At 43.8% G+C, this 22357-nt stretch overlaps 2 protein-coding genes across 2 annotated transcripts; both read right to left on the bottom strand.

Annotated features, from left to right (window-relative positions):
• Window positions 1–13498: 13498 nt before the first annotated feature.
• LOC120988475 lies at window positions 13499–20867 on the bottom strand. Its single transcript, XM_040415962.1, has 3 exons — window positions 20744–20867; window positions 14791–15118; window positions 13499–14596 (listed from the first exon to the last, which is right to left on the bottom strand). Exons 2-3 carry the CDS (start codon window positions 14835–14837, stop codon window positions 13669–13671), a joined length of 975 nt encoding a protein of 324 aa, XP_040271896.1. The 5' UTR covers window positions 14838–15118; window positions 20744–20867; the 3' UTR covers window positions 13499–13668.
• LOC120988476 lies at window positions 15583–17438 on the bottom strand. Its single transcript, XM_040415963.1, has 2 exons — window positions 17317–17438; window positions 15583–16791 (listed from the first exon to the last, which is right to left on the bottom strand). The coding sequence occupies exon 2, from the start codon at window positions 16598–16600 to the stop codon at window positions 15782–15784; it is 819 nt and encodes a 272-aa protein (XP_040271897.1). The 5' UTR covers window positions 16601–16791; window positions 17317–17438; the 3' UTR covers window positions 15583–15781.
• Window positions 20868–22357: the final 1490 nt, after the last annotated feature.

Genomic DNA, 22357 nt, shown 5'->3' with positions numbered 1-22357 from the left:
GCTTTCACTCTAGTGGTAGCATGAGACAGAGTCTACAACCCACACAAGTGGCTTAGGTAGTGCAGCTTATCCAGGATGGCACATCAATGCGAGCTGTGGCAAGAAGGTTTGCTGTGTCTGTCAGCGTAGTGTCCAGAGCATGGAGGCGCTACCAGGAGACAGGCCAGTACATCAGGAGACGTGGAGGAGGCCGTAGGAGAGCAACAACCCAGCAGCAGGACCGCTACCTCCGCCTTTGTGCAAGGAGGAACAGGAGGAGCACTGCCAGAGCAATGCAAAATGACCTCCAGCAGGCCACAAATGTGCATGTGTCTGCTCAAATGGTCAGAAACAGACTCCATGAGGGTGATATGAGGGCCCGACGTCCACAGGTGGGGGTTGTGCTTACAGCCCAACACCGTGCAGGACGTTTGGCACTTGCCAGAGAACACCAAGATTGGCAAATTCGCCACTGGCGCCCTGTGCTCTTCACAGATGAAAGCAGGTTCACACTGAGCACATGTGACAGACGTGACAGAGTCTGGAGATGCCGTGGAGAACATTCTGCTGCCTGCAACATCCTCCAGCATGACCGGTTTGGCATTGGGTCAGTAATGGTGTGGGGTGGCATTTCTTTGGAGGGCCGCACAGCCCTCCATGTGCTCGCCAGAGGTAGCCTGACTGCCATTAGGTACCGAGATGAGATCCTCAGACCCCTTGTGAGACCATATGCTGGTGCGGTTGGCCCTGGGTTCCTCCTAATGCAAGACAGTGCTAGACCTCATGTGGCTGGAGTGTGTCAGCAGTTCCTGCAAGACGAAGGCATTGATGCTATGGACTGGCCCGCCCGTTCCCCAGACCTGAATCCAATTGAGCACATCTGGGACATCATGTCTCGCTCTATCCATCAACGTCACATTGCACCACAGACTGTCCAGGAGTTGGCAGATGCTTTAGTCCAGGTCTAGGAGTAGATCCCTCAGGAGACCGTCCGCCACCTCATCAGGAGCATGCACAGGCATTGTAGGGAGGTTATACAGGCACGTGGAGGCCACACACACTACTGAGCCTCATTTTGACTTGTTTTAAGGACATTACATCAAAGTTGGATCAGCCTGTAGTGTGTTTTTCCACTTTAATTTTGAGTGTGACTCCAAATCCAGACCTCCATGGGTTGAAAAATTTGATTTCCATTTTTTTATTTTTGTGTGATTTTGTTGTCAGCACATTCAACTATGTAAAGAACAAAGTATTTCAGAAGAATATTTAATTAACTCAGATCTAGGATGTGTTATTTTTGTGTTCCCTTTATTTTTTTGAGTAGTGTATATATACCCCTCATAAGATCTCCAGATGCATCCGTATCCAAGAAGATAGCTACAAAGTCCTAACACGATGGTACAGGACTCCAGATAAGACATGTTTATATAATACTAGTGCCTCTGATGTTTGCTGGAGATGTCACAAAGAAAGAGGCTCATTTATCCACATCTGGTGGTCTTGTGAACTAATCAAACCCTGGTGGCTCAACATAATTAAACTAAGCCACCAGATCTGCCAGACTTCCTTCCCCTGCACCCCTGAATTAACTTTACTATCCCTGGGGATTGGGGCCCTCATAGATCTTCACTCTTCTCCCTTATGATAGCAGCTGCCAGATTTGTCCTACCGAAACATTGGCTGTCCTCCGAGATTCCCAGTGTGGAACATTGGGTTAACAAAGTGGACCAGATCTACAGGCTAGAAGAAATATCTCACTGGGAGTCACGCTCTAGATCCACCTTTCTCCAGATCTGGACTCCCTGGAGGATCTACAGAAGATTCTCTTAGCACTCACCCCTTTCTCGTACCCTAACCCACAAACCAAAATTAAGATGTTCATGCACTAGAAAAATCCCTAACTCCTAACCTGTGCCTAGGTATTCATGTCATACTGTTATCTTAAACCAGTACAATTGTTTAACCCTGTTTGTTACCTGTCCTGACTGGGCCATGCCGGCCACGTTTTGTACATGCTAGTCATATTTGTGACTGTTTCATTCCAATATTACACCTGTGATGTTATTTTATAATGTCCATGGCTATTTACAAACATATGAAAAAACAATAAAAATTGTCAATATAAAAAAAAAATAATAATCAGTGAAGTCTACACCCTTTGGTAGTAAAGATGTCTTGGGTATTTTTTGGGATAACTCCAACCGACATAAACATGAAGTTTTTAATTATGTTCTTGGTGCTGGAATTGAAGAAAGTTTTTTTGCCAAAGCTACAAGGTAATCTTATGGAAAAAATACTAAATAGAGATTTATCATTTTCCCTAGTTTTATATTCACTTCTGACTTTGGCTAAACTGTCATCGGGTCACTGTGTGGTCTCCTCATGCTGCTGCCAACTCCAGACTATGTCACCTTGCCACTCTGTGGCTTCCTAATGCTTCTGCTGCCACCTCCACACTCTGTCATTGTGCCACTTTGTGGCCTCCTCATGCTGCTGCTACCTCCGCACTATGTCACCTTTCCACTCTGTGGCCTCCTCATGCTGCAGCTGCCACCTCCACACTCTGTCATTGTGCCACTATGTGGCCTCCTAATGCTGCTGCTACCTCAACACTATGTCACCAGGCCACTCTGTGGCCTCCTCATGCTGCTGCTGCAACCTCCACACTCTGTCATTGTGTCACTCTGTGGCCTCCTCATGATGCTGCTGATGCTAGCTTAACACTATGTTACCTTGCCACTCTGTGGCCTCCTCATGTTGCTGCTGCTGCCACCTCACCAGTATGTCACTGGGCCACTCTGTGGTTTCCTCATGCTGCTTCCACCTCACCACTATGTAATTGGGCCAATCTGTGGACTTCTCAAGCTATTCTCCCACCCTGCCCACTCCATGACTGGGCCACTATTTTGCCTTTTTGGCCTGGATGACATCACCATTTATTTGAACCTTCTTCTGATCTGTCAGAAGGAAGTAAAAATGAGACGCACATCAGATCCTGTCTGTGTAGCAGCTGTAAGGCCTGTATGGTCCCATCAGAATTGGCTTATAATTTGGTAGCCAAAATCAGGAGTGGGTACAAAACACAGAAGACATGCAAATATTCCATTCATGTGTCATCTCTGTTTTGGATCCACTCCTGTTTGTTTTTTTTTGGCATTAGCAATACTGATGGAATACTGACCAAATGCTGACCGAGTGAAGGTGGATGCTCCCCAGACAGGATACGCTTTTTGTGGGCTATTATTCTGATGGATCAGAGGAAGGGCAAAATAATCAGTGAAGTCAACACAAACTTACTGCTGACACCCTCTCCACACTGTCGGGGGTCTCTACTTGTATACACGTTTAATAGAACAGGTTCTGTAGACATCTATGTGGAATCAGCTGAAGACGGTATAAAAGGAGTGCTCTTCTTCTTGACGCTAACATCGACCTGTAAGGCTGAGTTCATACTTGAGTTATTTGGTCAGTTTTGACCCCGTAACTGCCCAAAAAAATGAATTGTGCAGTGATTCTAAGAGCGACGCCTGTCATCTGCAAGTCATAATGACTCACAGTATTGTTTCCCTACCACAGCAGCCTCCCTATGCATGTTACTGCAAGGCAAAGTGTTCTAAACCACTATACAGGCTCTCTGCATCCAGGAAATAGCTTTTATTTTAACATGATTCTAATCGAATTGTTTACGGAAAATCCGGCGAACCGGCCGAATCGAATTGTTTTAAAATTCGCTCATCTCTATTAATACATAATTTGCAGATACAAACATGACATGAGTGATATAATAACGCAACCCCATCAATTCTTAATACAACATATTACAAAAATCACCTATATATATTATGGTAATTGTAAAATATCCTCTAATAAAGTGCATATTGTATATGACCTCAAAAAGGGGACCTTTCAAACCTACAGGTGGCTGTATAGTAACCTAACAGGTATTATTATTAGTAGGACTCCCTTGCAGTTTCTTCGTTTCACCAGTTAGGTTGATATATTATACTGCATTAGTGGAAGGGAATTGACAATAGTAATAATTGTATAGTGAATTGTGGGGGTCCGTCAATCTATAGTTTGTAGTGGCAAATATTTTGATTTGTCATACAATTACTAGGATCTCAAGGACATGTTTGGTGACATATGTAGGTTATCCGGGACGGTGAAAATTTTAATGTGATTATTATCATTATTATTATTTTACTGATCGTGTTCTAATAAAATTGTATTGTTTATGGATATTGTATGGTTTTGCTTTTATTGGTGTTAGTAATTGTGATTCCACACAGAACGGATGGCGTAAACATTATAGGTGTTATAAAATATTGAAGTAGATAGCAAGACACCAAAAATGTTCCACCTTGAGCCAATGGGTAGAAATTGAAAAATGTTTAGAGCAAATGCAACAGTCCTGAATGCGTCAGAAAACAAAACAAAAAAAATGAGGCCTGTGGCCCTTTAAATTAAGTAAAAAAGAACTCATGAATGAAGTTACTCTCTAGGCTTGTATGTGTTCCTGGAAGTTCTAAAAGATTAGAGAAGTTACTCCAATGCAAATTTTCTATAATGAACAGTCAGGGTTTAATCAGTAGGGAGATATACCAAGTGTAGTGGAGGTACTAAATAAACATTTGTCTTGCAGATTCTCTCCTTAACCCCTTCCCGACCCATGACATACTACTGTGTCATAGAAACCACTGTGTTCCCGCAATTTGATGCAATAGTACTTCATAGTGATTGGGTGGGCACCGGAGCGGAGCACGCACGATCACTGCAAGGTCCCGGCAGTCCCTGGTAGCCTGGTCCCTGCTGTATCCGCTAGCATCGCTGTAAAAGCCGATGCCGGTGGATTAACCCCTTCTATGCCGCAGTCCGCGCTGACCGCGACATCCTCCGGCTGGGTCTCCTAAGCAACCTGTTCATGTACTACTCACTGTAGTACACGAACAGGCAATGCATTACAATATAGATGTATTGTAATGCATTGCAGAGGGGATCAGACCCCCAAAAGTAAACATCAGAAATAAAGTAAATAAAAAAAGTTAAAAAAGTGTTTTTAATAAAATTAATAAAGTAATAAAATTAATAAAGTAAAAAAAGAAAAGAAAACGCCCCTTTCCCCATATTTTATAATAAAAAAATAATAATAACGCACACATATTAGGTATCACCGCGTCCGTAATGACCGGCTGTATAAATATTTCACATGGTCCACCCTGTCCGATAAACACCATAAAAATAAAAACTGTGTAAAAAAAAGCCATTTTTGTCACATTACATCACAAAAATTGCAACAGCAAGTGATCAAATAGACGTATGCCCCCCAAAATAGTACCAATCAGACCATAACCTCATCACACAGAAAATGAGACCCTACCTAAGAGAATCGGTCAGAAAAAAAAAACTATCACTATCAGACAATGGAGACACTAAAATATGATTATTTTTGCTTCAAAACTGCTATTATTGTGCTAAAGTGAAATAAATAAAAAAAGTATACATATTAGGTATCGCCACATATTTTGGGGGGTATATGCCTTTTTGATCGCTTGGTGTTGCAATTTTTGTGATGTAAGGTGACAAAAATAGCTTTTTTTAACAGTTTTTTTTTGTTTTTTTTTACGGTGTTCACCCGAGGGGTTAGGTCATGTGATATTTTTATAGAGTTGGATGTTACATCCAGCTCTATAAAAATATCACATGACCTAACCCCTCGGGTGAACACCGTAAAAAAAAAAAAAAAAGAAAACTGTGTTAAAAAAAGCTATTTTTGTCACCTTACATCACAAAAATTGCAACACCAAGCGATTAAAAAGGCATATACCCCCCAAAATAGTACCAATCAAACCATCACCTCATCCAGCACAAAATGAGTCCTTACCTAAGACAAATGGTCAAAAAATAAAAAAGCTATGGCTCTCAGACTATGGATATAGTAAAATATCATTATTTCGGTTTCAAAAATGCTATTATTGTGTAAAATTTTAATAAATGAGACAAAGTAGACATATTAGGTATTGCCATGTCCGTAACGATCTTCTCTATAAAACATTCACATGACCTAATCCCTCAGGTAAACGCTGTAAAAATAAATAAATAAAAACGGTGCCAAAACAACCAATTTTTTGGTCACCTTGCCCCACAAAGTGTAATAATGAATGATCAAAAACCCATATGAACCCAAAAATGGTACCAATAAAAACGATAACACTTCCTGCAAAAAAACGAGCCCCTGCACAAGATAATCGGCAGAAAAATAAAAAAATAGGGCGTTCAGAAAATGGAGATACATTGGGTTGGGAAAAAACATATTTTTGTTTTCAAAAATGCTTTATTATGTAAAACTGAAACAAACATCATAGAAAGTAGACATATTTGATATCATTGTGTCCGTAACATCCTGCTCTATAAAAATAGCGGATCCGCAAAAAATTTGAATGACATCCGTATGCATTCCGTATTTTGCTTAACAGAATAGCTGGCCCTAATATAACAGTACTATCCTTGTCTGTAATGTTCTATTTTTTTGCTGAACGGAAATACGGACATATGGAAACGGAATGCACACGGAGTAACTTCAGTTTTTTTTGCGGACCCATTGAAATTAATGGTTCCGTATATAGTCCGCAAAAAAAAAAACTGAATGGACACGGAAAGAAAATACGTTTGTGTGCATGAGCCCTTAGGCTTTGTTGGATCTGGCTGTGATAGTGGCTGAACAGCAAGAATGTAATGGCTCAGTCTGACCAGTTTAGCTCAGAGAAGAACCCTGGATCTGAAGGCGTCACAGATGCCTGAGAATTCTATCAGAGAGTCCTGTACGTATAAGCAAGAGAGCACCTATAGCTGCACACGGCTGGGTTGAGGAGGCTGTTTAGGATTAAAGTTACTAATTCCTAGTGATGTCCGTTCTCCTGTCTCCTACATAAGGTTAGCACCGAATTCTACACCCTTTGGTAGTAAAGAAGTCTTGGATATTTTTGGGCATAACTCCAACCCACATAAACATGAAGTTTTTAATTATGTTCTTGGTGTTGGAATTGAAGAAAGTTTTTTTTGCCAAAGCTATAAGGTAATCTTATGGAAAAAATGCTAAATAGAGATTTTTCATTTTCCCCAGTTTTATAATCAATTCTGACTTTGGCTAAACTACAGTTTGTATACATCACTGCGAAAGGTGCACCACAATGATATGCAACTGACAACACTGGCTAATCCCTCAAGCTGATGTTAAGAACTTAGACTTTAGCCAATGAATTACTATCAGGAGCACATCGGAGCCCTTTTGCACCACCGTCAAGGTATCTCAGTGTGGCATGGGTTCCTACCACTAGACTACCTACGGTGTGTGAACACAGTCTGAGAGGTGCTAAGATACAACTTACAGCCAAGCTCCCACATACCTCCATAGTGAAATCACTCAAGTAGTGGGAGAGATAATAAGGCTGTAAGCCCCACCTATAACAGGCCATGTGACACAGGCTACCAGGTGCAACAGAATGCTACCAGCAGTACGCAATGGCACATTCTAAACATATCGCAAAAAATAACTGAAATAAAGTGCATGTGGTCCGCTGCCGACATCCTCCATCGTATGCAATTTTGCTTGGGATTGCCATTAGCAACGGATCACATGCAGAGGAATTGCTCTCCCAGTTATAAACCGCCACAGTGTTTGGGATTTTTGAGCATTTCCTCCCATTTAGGCCACTTTATTTCTGTTATCTTTCCTGATATGTTTAGAATGTGCCATTGCGTACTGCTGGTAGCATTCTGTTGAACCTGGTAGCCTGTGTCACATGGCCTGTTATAGGTGGGGCTTACAGCCTTATCATTTCTCCCACTGCATGAGTGATTTCACTATGGAGGTATGTGGGAGCTTGGCTGTGAGTTAGATCTTAGCACCATTCAGACCGTGTTCACACACCGTAGGTGGTCTAGTGGTAGAAACCCATGCCACACTGAGATACCTTGACGGTGGTGCAAAAGGGCTCCGATGTATTCCTGACAAGAATACTTTGGCTGAAGGCTCAGTTCTTAACATCAGCTTGAGGGATTAGCCAGTGTTGTCAGTTGCAGATCATTGTGGTGCACCTTTCACAGTGATTTATGTCTTTTTATATTTGCATCCACAAATTATGCCATCTTGTGTATGATGCTTTTGTGATGCATGCGGTCCGCTGCCGACATCCTCTGATGTATGCATTTTTGCTGGGGATTGCCGTTAGCAATGGATCACATGCGGAGGAATTGCTCCCCCGGTTATAAACACGCCACAGTGTTTGGAGTTTTTAAGCATTTGCTCCCATTCAGGCCACTTTATTTCAGTTATTAAACTACAGTTTGCCAAAAACTGCACCACATACTGTGAAGTTTTAAGCCTCATTTACATATCAGTATATCGGTCAGTAATTTTGTTTGTTTTTGGCTGACAATCTCTTTATTTCAGGGACTGTGAGTCAAAAACACATAACAGGTGCAAATCTTTTAATTATACCTTTTCTCTGTGTGAACCACACTCTTAGTTCTGGCAAACAATGACTAATCAAACACTGGCCAAAACACTGGCCAAAATGAGAATTTTTGAATTAATTAAAGAGATGTATCTGGCTAAGTATGGAGATTTCAATGTTCACCAGTTTTTTCTAAAGTTCACCGATTGCCATGCGGGACAATGTTCCATACCAAAACCATGGGAAAGTTTTACTTCAACTGCCAACTTAAAATAATTAGAGATGAGCGTATTTTTCAAAAATTCGATTAGATGGTTCGCTAATTTGTTTTAAAAAAATTTGGTTCCATCCAAATTTATTTGCGGCAAATTTCGTAAAAAAACAGCTATTTCATGGCTGCAGAGAGCCGTTAAAGTGGTGTAGAACACTGTGCCTTGCAGTAACACGCATAAGGAGTCTGCTCTGGTATTGAAATAATACTGTGAGTCCGTATGACATGCAGAAAACAGGCGTCACTCTTAGAATCACTGCAGACTTCACTTATTTGGGCAGTTACGGGGCTAAAACTGACCAAAGAACTCAAGTATGAACTCAGCCTTACAGGTCGATGTTAAAGCCAAGAAAAAGAGCACTCCTTTTACACCGTCTTCAGCTGATTCCACATAGATGTCTACAGAACCTGTTCTATTAAACGCTTATACAAGTAGAGCCCCCGATAGAGTGGAGAGGGTGTCAGAAGTAAGTTTGTGTTGACGTCACTGATTATTTTGCCCTTCCTCTGATCCGCCAGAACAATAACTCACAAAAAACGGATCCTGTCTGTTAAGCATCTGCCTTCATTCGGTCAGCATTTGGTCAGTAATCCATCAGTATTGCTAATCCAAAAAAAACAGGAGTGGATTCAAAACAGAGATGACATGTGAATGGAATATTTTTTATGTCTCCTGTGTTTTGTACCCACTCCTGCTTTTGGCTACCAAATCATAAGCCAATTCTGATGGACCCATACAGGCCTTACAGCTGCTACACAGATAGGATTCGTTGTAAGTCTCATTTTTCTACCTTCTGACAGATCAGTGGAAGGGTCAAATAAATGATGATGGTAGCCAGGCCGAAAGGCAAAATAGTGGCCCAGTCATGAAGTGTAGAGGGTGGAAACAGCATGAGAAGTCCACAGAGTGGACCTCTGACCTAGTGGCGAGGTGGAAGCAGCATGAGGAGGCCATAGAGTGGCACAATGATAGTGTGGAGGTGGTGGCAGCATCAGGAGGGCACAGAGCGGAACAATTACAGTGTGGAAATGGCAGCAGCATCAGGAGACCACAGAGTGGCAAGGTGACATAGTGTGGAGGTAGCAGCAGCATCCAAAGACCACAAAGTGGCATGTTGACATAGTGTGGAGGTGGCAGCAGCATGAGTAATAGTATGGAGGTGGCAGAAGCATGAGGATACCACAGAGTGGCAAGGTGACACAGTGTGGATATGGCAGCAGCATGAGGAGGCCACAGAGTAGCAAGGTGACATAGTGTGGAGGTGGCAGCAGCATGAGGAGACCACACATTGGTAAGGTAGAAGGGAGCGGCGGATGTCACCTCCAGATCTTGGCTGGGCTTAAGCTGCTAACTGTCCTCCAGTAGCTTGTCCTTGCTGAAAATTGAAGCCGAGCCTAAGGCATGTAATACTTCTTCCGCTGAGGGAACTGAAAATAACAGAGGAAGGTTCAGGACAGGTGGGGGCACAAGGCCTGCTCCCGGGCCATGCCAACTAAGCGACATGTCAGAGGAACCCAACTCTTGGATGGGGTGTCTAATGACACATGGGACGAAATGGATGACAGAGTCAACCATTCAAGAACCGCTGGGTTGCTGGTAAAGACATTACTGCTAGATGACCCCGGGAGATCAGGCCTCTCCCTGCGACCCCTGCTACCACGGCCCCTTACTCTGCTGCGACCTCTGCCAGAAAAATTTAGGCCCCTGACACTCCCCTGTACAGGGCCGGGCAATTCTCTGTCTGACATACTGTTAGATAAATTAACCCCTTAAGGACTCAGCCCTATTTCACCTTAAAGACCCGGACATTTTTTGCAAATCTGACCAGTGTCACTTTAAGTGCTGATAACTTTAAAACACTTTGACTTATCCAGGCCATTCTGAGATTGTTTTTTCGTCACATATTGTACTTCATGACACTGGTAAAATGAAGTAAAAAAAAAAATCATTTTTATTTATAAAAAAAATACCAAATTTACCAAAGATTTATAAAAAATTGCAAATTTCCAAGTTTCAATTTCTCGCTCTGTGCGACCACCGCCTCTTCCTCCGAACTAAACAGGTCACTCGCATGTCCTTGATTCCATGTGGGGTTGAGGACCTCATCGTCCTCCACATCATCTTCCACCCAGTCTTCACCCCTGACCTCCTTGTTGGTCTGCACACTTTCGAAAGCCCCAGCAGTTGGCACCTGTGTTTCGTCATCATCCGAGATGTGCTGCGATGGTCCTCCCATGTACTCATCTTGAAACATAAGTGGTTGGGCATCGGTGCACTTAATCTCTTCCACTTCTGGGGCAGGGCTAGGTGGATGGCCCTGGGAAACCCTGCTAACAGAGTCATCAAAAAGCAGAAGAGACTGCTGCATGACTTGGGGCTCAGACTGCTTGGCTGATTTGCAAGGGGGTGAGGTGAAAGACTGATGGACATTGGCTGCAGGTGCCAACTCTGATCTTTCAGCAGGAGACTGGGTGGAAGACAATGTGAAGATACTGGAGGCACTGTCAGCAACCCAATCTACTATCTCCTGTACATGTTCTGGCCTCACCATTAATAGAGCTGCATTAGGCCCGACCAAATATCGCTGAAGGTTCTGTCGCCTACTTGCACCTGAGGAAGGTGTTTCACTTGTGCGTGTAGCTGGCACAGATCGACCACAACCTCTCCCTGCACCACGACCGGAGCCACGTCCCTTATTTGACACTCTCCTCATATTTATCAAGTTTAGAATCTTGCCCAAAATGGGTGTTTTTTTTAATAACAGAATAGAACAACAGTATCTAACGCGTGTATCTCACAATTACAGATGCAGCAAAGGCTGCAAAATTAAGTTTCTTGCTCTAAATGTGTGTTTTTTTATATATCAGAATAGAACAGTATCTAAAGGGTGTGTTAAAGATGCCCCTAATCAGGGCTGATCACGTTTGCTCTACTGCTCCAAATTAGTAGTAACCCAAAGGTTTTACGTCCACGGAAGAAAATATCTATGACACACACCATGGAGTCAAAGCAAATTCTCATTTATTACAGGAAGTACAGCAGTTTATAAAGTCATCAGATGCGCATTCCCCCTGAGGCATGTGGCATTGTTACATTGGCTAACATATCAAAATAAGAAAAGAGATAACACTTGGCATCTGCGCATTGTGCATTGTTTTACTAACTGTGGTATGTAAATATCTAGCTATAGCGGCCATCTTGTAATGGAGTTCTCTAACAGCAGAAAATATATATGATGTAGCAAGGAGGCGTGTTCTTTTGGTTATCATGGAACCTTTGGGCTCTGGAGAAGATATGGTGTTGTCTGAAAGCTAAAGTATGTGGGAGCTTTCTTAACTGAATCAAAGAATATAGTCTCTATCAGTTTTTTTAATACCAGAATATGACAACAGTATATAATGCTTGAATTTCACACGTACAGATGCAGACAAGGCCGCAAATTAAGTATTTTGCCCAAAATGGGTGTTTTTTTAATAACAGAATAGCACAGCAGTATCTAAAGCGTGTATCTCACACGCACAGATGCAGACAAGGCCGCAAATAAATTTTTTTGCCCTAAATTGGTGTTTTTTTAATAGCAGAATAGAACAGTATCTAAAGGGTGTATCTCACACGTACAGATGCAGACAAGGCCGCAAATTAAGTATTTTGCCCAAAATGGGTGTTTATTTAATACCAGAATAGCATAGCAGTATGTAAAGGGTGTATCTCACAATGACAGATGCAGCAAAGGCTGCAAAAATAGTTTTTTTTGCCCTAAATGGGTGTTTTTTTAATAGCAGAAAAGAACAAAAATATCAATAGGGTGTATCTCACACGTACAGATGCAGACAAGGCTACAAAATAAAGATTTTTGCCCTAAATGTTTGTTTTTTTAATACCAGAATATGACAGCAGTATATAACGCTTGAATTTCACACGTACAGATGCAGACAAGGCCGCAAATTAAGTATTTTGCCCAAAATGGGTGTTTTTTAATACCAGAATAGCACAGCAGTATCTAAAGCATGTATCTCACACTGACAGATTGCCACAGTCGTTACCTCTGGCTGTGACCTTATGTTCTGATTCTGGTTCTGATCCAATAGTCAGGCTAGGTTGATGTACTGCTCCGAATTGGTATCAAATGGTAGGCATACGTACGCCGAGAGAAAGCACACACAGACTGTCACAGTGAAGTCAATGCTAGATGTTCCGTTTATTACTCGGGATACAAGGGTTTATATAGAGCAAAAGGGGAACTTTATGACTCAGCTAATTGATCTCATTGTCACATTATTTAACCAATGGTCACATATGACACGTATCACGTATCACATCACAATAGCAGAAGTCAGAAGTGTTTAGTAAGGGATTAGTAAGGGAGTTGGTAGTTTGGTCAGGGGCCATTTTGTTAAGCAAACTGTTAGTTATAATACAAGCAAGTATACATTTAATATATATGATTCCACAACAGTCCCCCCTTGTAGACTTGATTGTAGACTTTCCCTAAACCTAGCGAATTCACAGTGAATACCATTTGTATCCTCTTCACCGACAGTGGCGACAACCTATCCCTTGTGGATAAGCTCCCGGTTAAGCGGACTTCTGATAATACCCTGGGATTCATCTGTCCCTAGTCCTCATGTCTTGGATCTTCAGTCTTGGGTGGAGGAGGTACATCAGCTGGAGATGGAGAAGGCGGAGGTGTCGGAAATGGAGGGATCTTATCCATATCATCTACTACTGTACTAGCCATATGTTCATAGAGGAGCAGTATGGGTTCTTCAGCAGTCTTCTTCTTCCGGGTGATCAGTATGTAGATTATCAGTAATATTAGGGCTATCTGTAATATCCCCTGAATTATTCCCATCAGCCATCCACCAATTTCCTTGAACCAGTTACTGGGATTAAGGAATGAGAAAGTGTCAGACCACCATGTTGATTTATCTGCTCTATGAGCCTCTAACCATTTATCAAGTATCTCACTCATCTTTTCCAAACCTGCCTTGTAGATTACCTTGTGGATCGATATAATGGCAGTATGCAGTGCCTACTATCTGACACATACCTCCATCTTTCGCAGTCAAATAGTCTAATACTAAAGTGTGTTGATTAGTGACTATGATAAGCTGATTCTGGACAATATTAGATGTGTTCAGTAGTTTCATTATCTCCCAAATCTGATCATCTAAATAATCAGTAGCCATTACTAGTTTGTCATACGTTTGCATAATCATAGGATAGATAAACAGGGTACTAAAGAATTTGTTGGCACCACTCATGTCCACAAGATGGGGTTTTCCATTTGGTCTAGGAATGTTGTCTGCAGCTCTTTTATATAAGGTGTGCTTGGGGATAACATTGACATTCAGGTTTTCATGGGGCAGTATAAATGTGGCTGGCGTGAGCCTAGCAATTGTACACAAACCATTGAAATCCAGAGGAAGCCATTTATATGCCCTGTGTCCACATACTATGTATATGTTTTCTGGAACAGAGACCACTGTACTATTGAACAAACGAGTGATTAAGTAGTCTAATATGACACCTTCTGCTAGTTTTTGACCTTCTTTTTGACCCTCTGTGGTGTTACTAGTTATCCCTGTTACCAGGTCACCTATACTGCGGCGGGCGCAGGCTAGATCACCACTTGCTCCAGCATATATGCCAATGCACTGTACTGGACTGTCCGGGTTGGAATCATTACAGCCTGATTTGTTATGGGAACTAAAGACCATACCTTGGGTCTGTACCTGTAGACAGTGACAGTGGGTCCAATTTGGAAAGCAGGATACATTGCTCCACATATAGTCATTCCAGGGCATATTGCTATACTCAGCTGAGGGTCCGGTTCTGTTTATCATTAGCCATGGGGACCCATCCCATGCTACCACCATTAGGGAAGCTTTCCTGTTGCCATCTTTAGAATTTACCTCATTTATACTACAAAGGAAGATAGCTGATCCTGCTAAAACTTTTAACTCTAGAAGGGTTAGGGGCACAGCTAAATAAGGCATAGCCCTAGCATTTACTGGGCCATGTGTACATATCCAACAATCTTTTAGTGGGGAGGTGGTGTCAGAGTCACCTTCCTTCAGACTCTCATACAACACCTGATGATGTTTGACAAACTTATTGTCCCACCCAACATCCTTTCCTGGGGGAGGTGTGTATGCACTGGTGAGTGTTAATAGTGCTAACAGACAGAAGAAAATAATTTTATTAGCTCTGGATCTGGCAGGTTCCTTATCCTTTTGCAGTGGGAGGCGTGGATCCAGGTGGATCTTCCTTCGAGCTTTACAGAAGTTGGAGTGGTCAGTAGTACTTGGTAGGACCCCTCGAAGCGTGGTTCTAGGGTACTTCTGACGTGTTTCTTGACCACTACCCACTCTCCTGGTTTCAGAGTGTGGCTGCCTTCTAGTGAGTCAGGATCTGGAATGGAAGAAGAGACTTGTGCATGGATGTTAGACAACTGTTTTCTCAAAGCTATCACATACTTTGCAATAGATTCATAATGCATTTGCAATTGCTGTGGGAAGTACAGCCCCATCCGAGGTCCTGACCCAAACAATATCTCATGTGGAGTCAGCTTGTGGGGAGGTTTGGGAGTGTGCCTGACTACAAAAAGTGCTATTGGTAAACACTGAACCCAGTTGAGCCCTGTTTCCCTAGTCATTTTCAGCATTTTTGACTTTAATACGCCGTTCAGTCTTTCGACCTTGAACTACTTTGGGGTCTGTAGGGGGTGTGGAATGCCAGGTGTGACCCTATTATCTTCCAGACCTCTTGGGTAAGGTTAGCAGTGAATGCTGGGCCCTGATCACTCTCAATGACCTCAGGTACCCTGTACCTACAGACAGTTTCCTGTATCAATTTCTTAGTAGTAGTTGTGGCTGTCTGATTTCGGACGGGGTAGGCTTCTGGCCACCCAGAGAACATGTCTACCACTACTAACACGTATTGAAACCCTTGGCACATTGGCATCTGGATATGATCAATCTGGATCCTCTGGAAGGGGTATAAGGCTTTTGGGAGACATCTTTTGGGCGTAGGCTCAGTCCTACCGGGATTGCATTGGGCACAGATTAGACATGACTAGACATATTTCACCAAAACAGGGGTGATTCCTGGGGCTACCCATATTTTATCGATGAGCTCCTTCATTATTGTCTTAGATTGATGAGTGGGTCCATGGGCCACAGAGGCAATTATAGGATAGAGCGCTCTAGGCAAGCACACTTTCTTCCCTTGTGTCCAAAGCCCATATTCTTCTTCAAGGGCTGACTCTTTTAGCCAGGTTTCCTTTTCTGAGCGAGTGGCTTGCTTCTGCATCTGTTTCAGTAGATCCCATGATACTTCTTGTTGTTTGAGATCCTCTTGTGCCAGCATGATTTTATCTGGCTGTGCTCCTTCCTTTTCCATTGCTGCCTGTTTGCCTGCTTGGTCAGCCAAAGCATTTCCTTTGGCCTCTGGTGTGTCAGCACGGGTATGCGCCTTTACTTTAATTACTGCCACTTTGGTGGGCAGTAGTACTGCAGCCATTAAGGCCTCTACTGCTAAAGCATGTTTAATTGGAGTTCCTGCGGCTGTAATGTAATCTCTGGCCTTCCATATTACTCCAAAATCATGAACTACTCCAAAGGCATATCTGGAGTCTGTGTAGATGTTAGCAGTGGAGTCTTTTGCTATGAGGCAGGCCTCAGTAAGGGCTATGAGTTCAGCCTCTTGTGCTGACTGGTCTGGGCGCAATTGCCTTGCACACAGCACTTCGTACTCACTAGTGACTGCCATGCCTGAATGGAATTTCCCTTTGTCATCGGCATACCTTGACCCGTCCACAAACAGTGTCCAATGTGGGTTTTCCAAAGGAGTATCTTGTATTGATGGTGCTGTTCCCACTTCAGCTTCCATCATTGTAATGCAATCATGATCTGGTTCCTCATTAGGTGAGGCAGTAGCTGTCCATAATTCCTCTTCCTGGAGATCCTCTTTTGCTTGTAAATCAATAAAATCCACAGAATCTCTTTCTGTAGTATACTCCCCCCTTGGGAGAGGAAGGAGTGCAGCCGGGTTGAGGATGTGGCATCTCTGAATAGTGACATTATCTGGTAAAAGCAGACTACACTGAAGCCTGAGGTGGCGCTGTGCAGTGAGGTGTTTAGGTTGTGTCTGTTGAAGGATAGCAGAGATGTCATGAGGAGCCATGATGGTGAGGGGGTGTCCTAGGATAATGTCAGTGGTGGCATTCAGAAGACAACTAGCAGCATGAATGGCCCTGACACAGGAAGGGGTGGCTCTGGCTACAGGGTCTAGACGTTTTGAGAAGTAACCTAGAGGTCTATTACGACCCCCATGGCTCTGGGTGAGAACTCCTGTAGCATGACCCAGACGTTCCATGACATAAAGGCGGAAGGGAAGTTTATAGTTAGGAATGCCAAGAGCTGGGGCAGTGATAATGGCTTGTTTGAGAGATTCAAATGCTTCTATGGCCTCTGCAGTCATTTGGAAAGGAATAGTAGCAACACAGGGAATGCAGTCATACAGTTGTTGCATCAGAACGGATGCATCAGGGATCCATGGCCTACAGTACGAAATTAGTCCCAGAAAGGTCTGCAGTTGGTGAGGGGTATCTGGCAGTGGGATGTCTGAGACTGCTTTCTTTCTGGCATCCGTAAGGTGCTTACTGCCTTGTGAGACGCAGTGGCCTAGGAAAACAACTTTTGGAAGACACAACTGCAATTTGGAACGTGTGACTTTGCACCCAGCATCTGCCAGGAATTAGAGAAGTGAGGTAGATGAGTCCAGGCAGACGGGGTGTGAGTCAGCACAAAGAAGTAAATCATCCACATATTGTAAGAGTTCCACCTCAGGGTGATCTGCTTGCCATGAGTGTAAGATGGAAGCCATTGCTTTGCTAAAGCAGGAAGGACTATTCTGAGCTCCTTGAGGCAAAACCATCCAGGTGTATTGTTTTCCATCATGTGTAAAAGCAAAGAGAAATTGGGAGTCATCATGCAATGGGACAGAGAAAAAGGCATTTGCCAGATCAATGACTGTGAAGATAGTGGCCGTAGGAGGAATGCTAGCAAACAAGGTGTGGGGATTTGGAAAAATGGGGGTTTCAAAGACCGTAGCCTCATTGATTGCTCTGAGGTCTTGGACCATGCGATATACAGGAGGCTGTCCTTTTTCCCTTTTCTTTTTGACTGGATATAAGGGCGTATTACACGGTGAAGTGGTAATTTTGATAGCCCCATTTGTAAGAAGAGCCTGTATCTGGAGGGTGATAGCATCCCTCTGGGAAATGGAGAGAGGGTATTGTGCTCTGTATGGTAGTAAGTTGGGATTCTTCAAGGTTACAGTGACTGGCGGGACCTTGAGACGCCCAATGTCCTGGGGACCTTTAGTCCAAAGGGTATCAGGGATGAGGTGCAAAATGCTTTGTAACGTATCCCTTTGTTCGGGTAATTCAGAGGGCTGGGCTGTTAATGCCATCATGAGGCAGGTTTCTTCAGGACACAGTGCTGTACCTAGGACAACTGTACCATTTTCTTTGAATTGAATGTTGGCCCGGATTTTCTGAAGAAAATCTGAACCTAATAAATTAAAAGGGCATGTCTGGCTTACAACAAATTGTGACATTACTCCAGTGGGTAGATGCAACTGTGGGGATTGGCCTTGGGACTTAGTGGAGGGAGTAATCAGGAGAGGCTTAGTAACAGGGTTGTGCTGGGTGACCCCTTCTAAACCAGAGCAGGGTAAATGTGTATCTGTGAGCCAGGAAGGGAGTATGGCAGTCTCACATAGCACACTGCGGGCTGCACCAGTGTCTACAAGGAATGAGAGTTCCTTCCCTGCCACATCGAGGGTGATTCGAGGGGCGGGGCCAGCAGGAGGGGCAGAGACTGCCATACACGGAGTGTCCCCTCCCAGCAACATTGGTTTGCCAATGTCCTATTGGGATGGAGCTGGCCATGGAGGAGGAGTTCCTCTTTGGCTCTGGGCTGCTGGCCACAGATGTCTGGAGCGGCAATTTCTCTTTATGTGTCCTGGCTTGCCGCACCCATAACAGACACGGGGTGGGGGCCTCTCCTCTCCTTCTCCCCCTGTCATGACAGCCATAACTGCTGTGCGGGTTTTCTTGGTATTGCTCTCCAGCCCTTTTGCAACTCGTTCTAAGATTTCTAAGGTTAATGATTTCCATTCTGGGCGGCAGGTAACAAGAGATTTGTTCAGGTCTGGCCTAAGGCCATCTACAAATGATCGGGCCAGAAGTCTCAGGTGCACAGGTTCATTTGGACTGAATCCCATATCTTTATAGTTTTGTCTAACTCTCTGAGCAAACTTCTCTACTGACTCTGCTTTATCCTGTACCATATCTTGCAGGGGGGTGGATTGTTCTGCTAATTTATCCTTTGCCCATTTATACAATTGTCGAATGAAATGGTCGCCGGATTATGGATCTCGAGTGTCAAAATTCGCTCCAGGAAGCTCTGGTTGGCGTATATGATCCATTATAAGTGAAGAATATTCGCCAGTCTTATTTTCTACAATACTTTGCAAGTCTGACCAAGTACACCCGTATGTTTGATATACTTGTGACAATTTTCTGTAAAAAGGCATAGGGTGCGTATCTGGGTCTGGCATGAGGTTTACTATGGTGAACAACTGCTGGGGGGTGAAGGACACATACTTAGGTGGCCCAACTGGGCGGGTGTTTAACAATGCCTCCTTTATAACTTCAAGATTCCCTCGTTCTAAGTTATGGAAGTCTCTTTGCAACTGTTCAAGTTGACTTTGGAAATAGACATTTGCTCCCTGGCTAACTGGGGAAATATCAGAGAAGGGCTGAAAATCCGGAAACCTACGTACCGGAGTTGGTCCTACGTCAGGTGTTTCTGCGTAGTCCACTGTCTGCTGTGACTCTTCCCCTATGCACTCTTTAGATTCCACTTCATCCTTATCCTCCTGATCTACGCCACTTCCTCCTACCATTATATGAGCAGGTACTATGGGTTTTCTGGGTGGTGACATGTAAGTGCCGTCAGAATTTATAATGGGGTATATATTAGTGACTTGGGGCTTGACAGACACGAGGCCAGTTTGGGGGAAATTACAAGTCCGGCCTTGGGCTTTGGCTGAGGACAAGATGGCGCCGTTGCTGGGACTGGTGCGATGTGCTGGGGAGCTAAAAGAGTGTAGTCATGTGGGCATGGAGCACCACAGGCTAAGCACGTATCACGGAAGGCGGGGTTCTGCTGAACACACACTGTACAAACCCAACTTCCCCTTTTCTTCTTAAAGGCGCCATTATAGGGCGGTGGCTGTTCCCACGCTAAGACTGGGCCAGGCCGATAGTAATGGCATCCTGACTTTTCATCAAACATTACATCTCCTTTTGTCTGTTCAAATTCTCTGCTACAGTCCAGCCACACCCTAACTGTATCTATCAACTTGTCATCTTTCAATTTGCCTCTTTTTTCAGTCAACAATGTCTGCCATGTGGCGGAACACAATATGCCCCCTTTTGCAATATCATAACTTTTTTCTAACTTGCTTAATCCTTTAACATGACATTTTCCTCTCCGGTCCGCCACGTACTGTTCAGGTGAACAATAGCCCTTCGGGACACTTTCTTGGTTACACATTTTGCAAGAAATAAATTCTGGAGCCTTCACTTATTGTCTGTGATAATTGGATAGCACAGACACTGACAAACAAACGCCTTGAGCTTGAGATTAACACACACTGGATAATCAGCAAGCCGTCTCCCTCCCTTCTACTATTTCTTGGGGTCACACACCAGGGTTACCCCTCAATGTAGGCACTTTGGGAGACTTCTTTCTGCTGTTCTGTCAGTCTATGCCTCTCCTCACAGAGACACCAACCATACACATAAAAATAATAAAACACAGTACATCAAGCTTTATCAATACAATGGGGTTCTTACTTTCATACCCCTGAGGATGCCTCACTGCCGGTGCACCCCTCCCTAGAACGAATATGGATAGACTAGGCCAAGGGACACAGATAGGTAAGATGAATATATTTTCTCACCTCTTATTACGGGCCGCGGTCCCGGTGTCCGTTGGCTCGTCTCTCCTGGTCCAGTCTCTGGGGGTATGCCAGCAGGAGGTGCAATCCTTCAGGCCCCACGTTGGGCGCCAAATGTTCTGATTCTATAGTCAGGCTAGGTTGATGTACTGCTCCGAATTGGTATCAAATGGTAGGCATACGTACGCCGAGAGAAACCACACACAGACTGTCACAGTGAAGTCAATGCTAGATGTTCCGTTTATTACTCGGTATACAAGGGTTTATATAGAGCAAAAGGGGAACTTTATGACTCAGCTAATTGATCTCATTGTCACATTATTTAACCAATGGTCACATATGACACGTATCACATCACAATAGCAGAAGTCAGAAGTGTTTAGTAAGGGATTAGTAAGGGAGTTGGCAGTTTGGTCAGGGGCCATTTTGTTAAGCAAGCTGTTAGTTATAATACAAGCAAGTATACATTTAATATATATGATTCCACAACACTTCCGTCCTTGCTCGTTCGGCGCTCCTCGCTGAAGTTTTGTTCCTGTGTTATTTGTGGTTCTTTATGGGTTAACTCCCCTGTGTGCCTATTAGGAGTTAATCCTCTGTGTCTGCTCCATGGGTGTGGCTTCTCTGCTGCACCCATGTAACCTGTATATAAGGCTGAGGTTTCCTCAGTTCTGTGTCAGCTCTCCTGGTGTGTGTTGTCAGGTCCTGCTCCTTGTTTGTACCCACTCTCCTATGCTGCTGACCCATGGGATCTGTGTCTGTCTGTGCTCTGTGGGTTTCCCTACTTGTTCATTGATGTCCTCTTTCCTGTGTTTCTGTTATCTGTTCTGCCAGTTATGTTTTAGTTACCTTGTGTGTATTTATGTGTCTGTTCAGCACCTTTCTTTGCAGCAGAGTGCCATGCGCAAGGCCATGCAGTTTACTACTGGTGGAGCAAGTCCTTCTCTTCTCATTGTCACTCCTGTTTCCTTGCTATGTACTCCTGCTTGTGTTATTAGTTGCCCTGTTTGTATTTGCCTGTCTATGTTATGTATGCCTATGTGCTGTCGGTACCTTCTGGTACCTGTTGTCCATTCGTTCCTGCTGTCACTGTCTAATTTACGCTCCAGCGTGGACCCTGGCAACTTCCTGCTGCAAAGCCTAACCCTACCATCTGGGGCCCTAGTGAATACCAGGAGTTGCTTAGTCACGCCCCTCTGGAGTATTACCAGACAGTGGCTCAGTGTGCTGACGGTACATAGAGCTCATGTTTTGTCTGTGCTGCCTTCCCTGGTTTTTGTTTGTGCAATAAACTCTTGTGTGTCTGTACCTGATTTCCGTTTGTTTATTGCTTGACGATGCGGTCTCTCCTGGGACCTCCTACTCATGACAGAATGAACAAGTGAACTTTCACAGAGTTTTTTTTGTTCTGTTTTCTGCTTATCTGTGGTGTGTGTGCATTCTGTATTTCCCTCTTTATGGTGCCTTTAGGTATCGGATTTGGTTGCCTTGGTTTACTGGCTGCGGTGTTCTCCGTGTATGCTGGTTGCCAGGGGCGACGTCCGGTGTAGCCTTTTTAGCTTGCAGTTCTGCCTACGGCCGTGTTTTCTGTTATCGGTGCAGGTATCTGCTTCTGTA

The sequence above is a fragment of the Bufo bufo genome, chromosome 2 (assembly GCF_905171765.1).
Source record: "Bufo bufo chromosome 2, aBufBuf1.1, whole genome shotgun sequence".
Classification (NCBI taxonomy): domain Eukaryota; kingdom Metazoa; phylum Chordata; class Amphibia; order Anura; family Bufonidae; genus Bufo; species Bufo bufo.
Note: the sequence above shows the minus strand (reverse complement) of the source record. Positions and strands in the feature narration are given on the sequence as shown.

Bases quoted from the DNA above. Each gene is read 5' to 3' on its own strand.
- LOC120988475 (XM_040415962.1), bottom strand. From the start codon at position 14,837: ATGTTGGGTGGGACAATAAGTTTGTCAAACATCATCAGGTGTTGTAT. The intron at 14,597-14,790 runs GAGAGTCTGAAG...AGATGGCAACAG, and splicing joins AACATCATCAGGTGTTGTAT to GAAAGCTTCCCTAATGGTGG.
- LOC120988476 (XM_040415963.1), bottom strand. From the start codon at position 16,600: ATGATGGAAGCTGAAGTGGGAACAGCACCATCAATACAAGATACTCCT.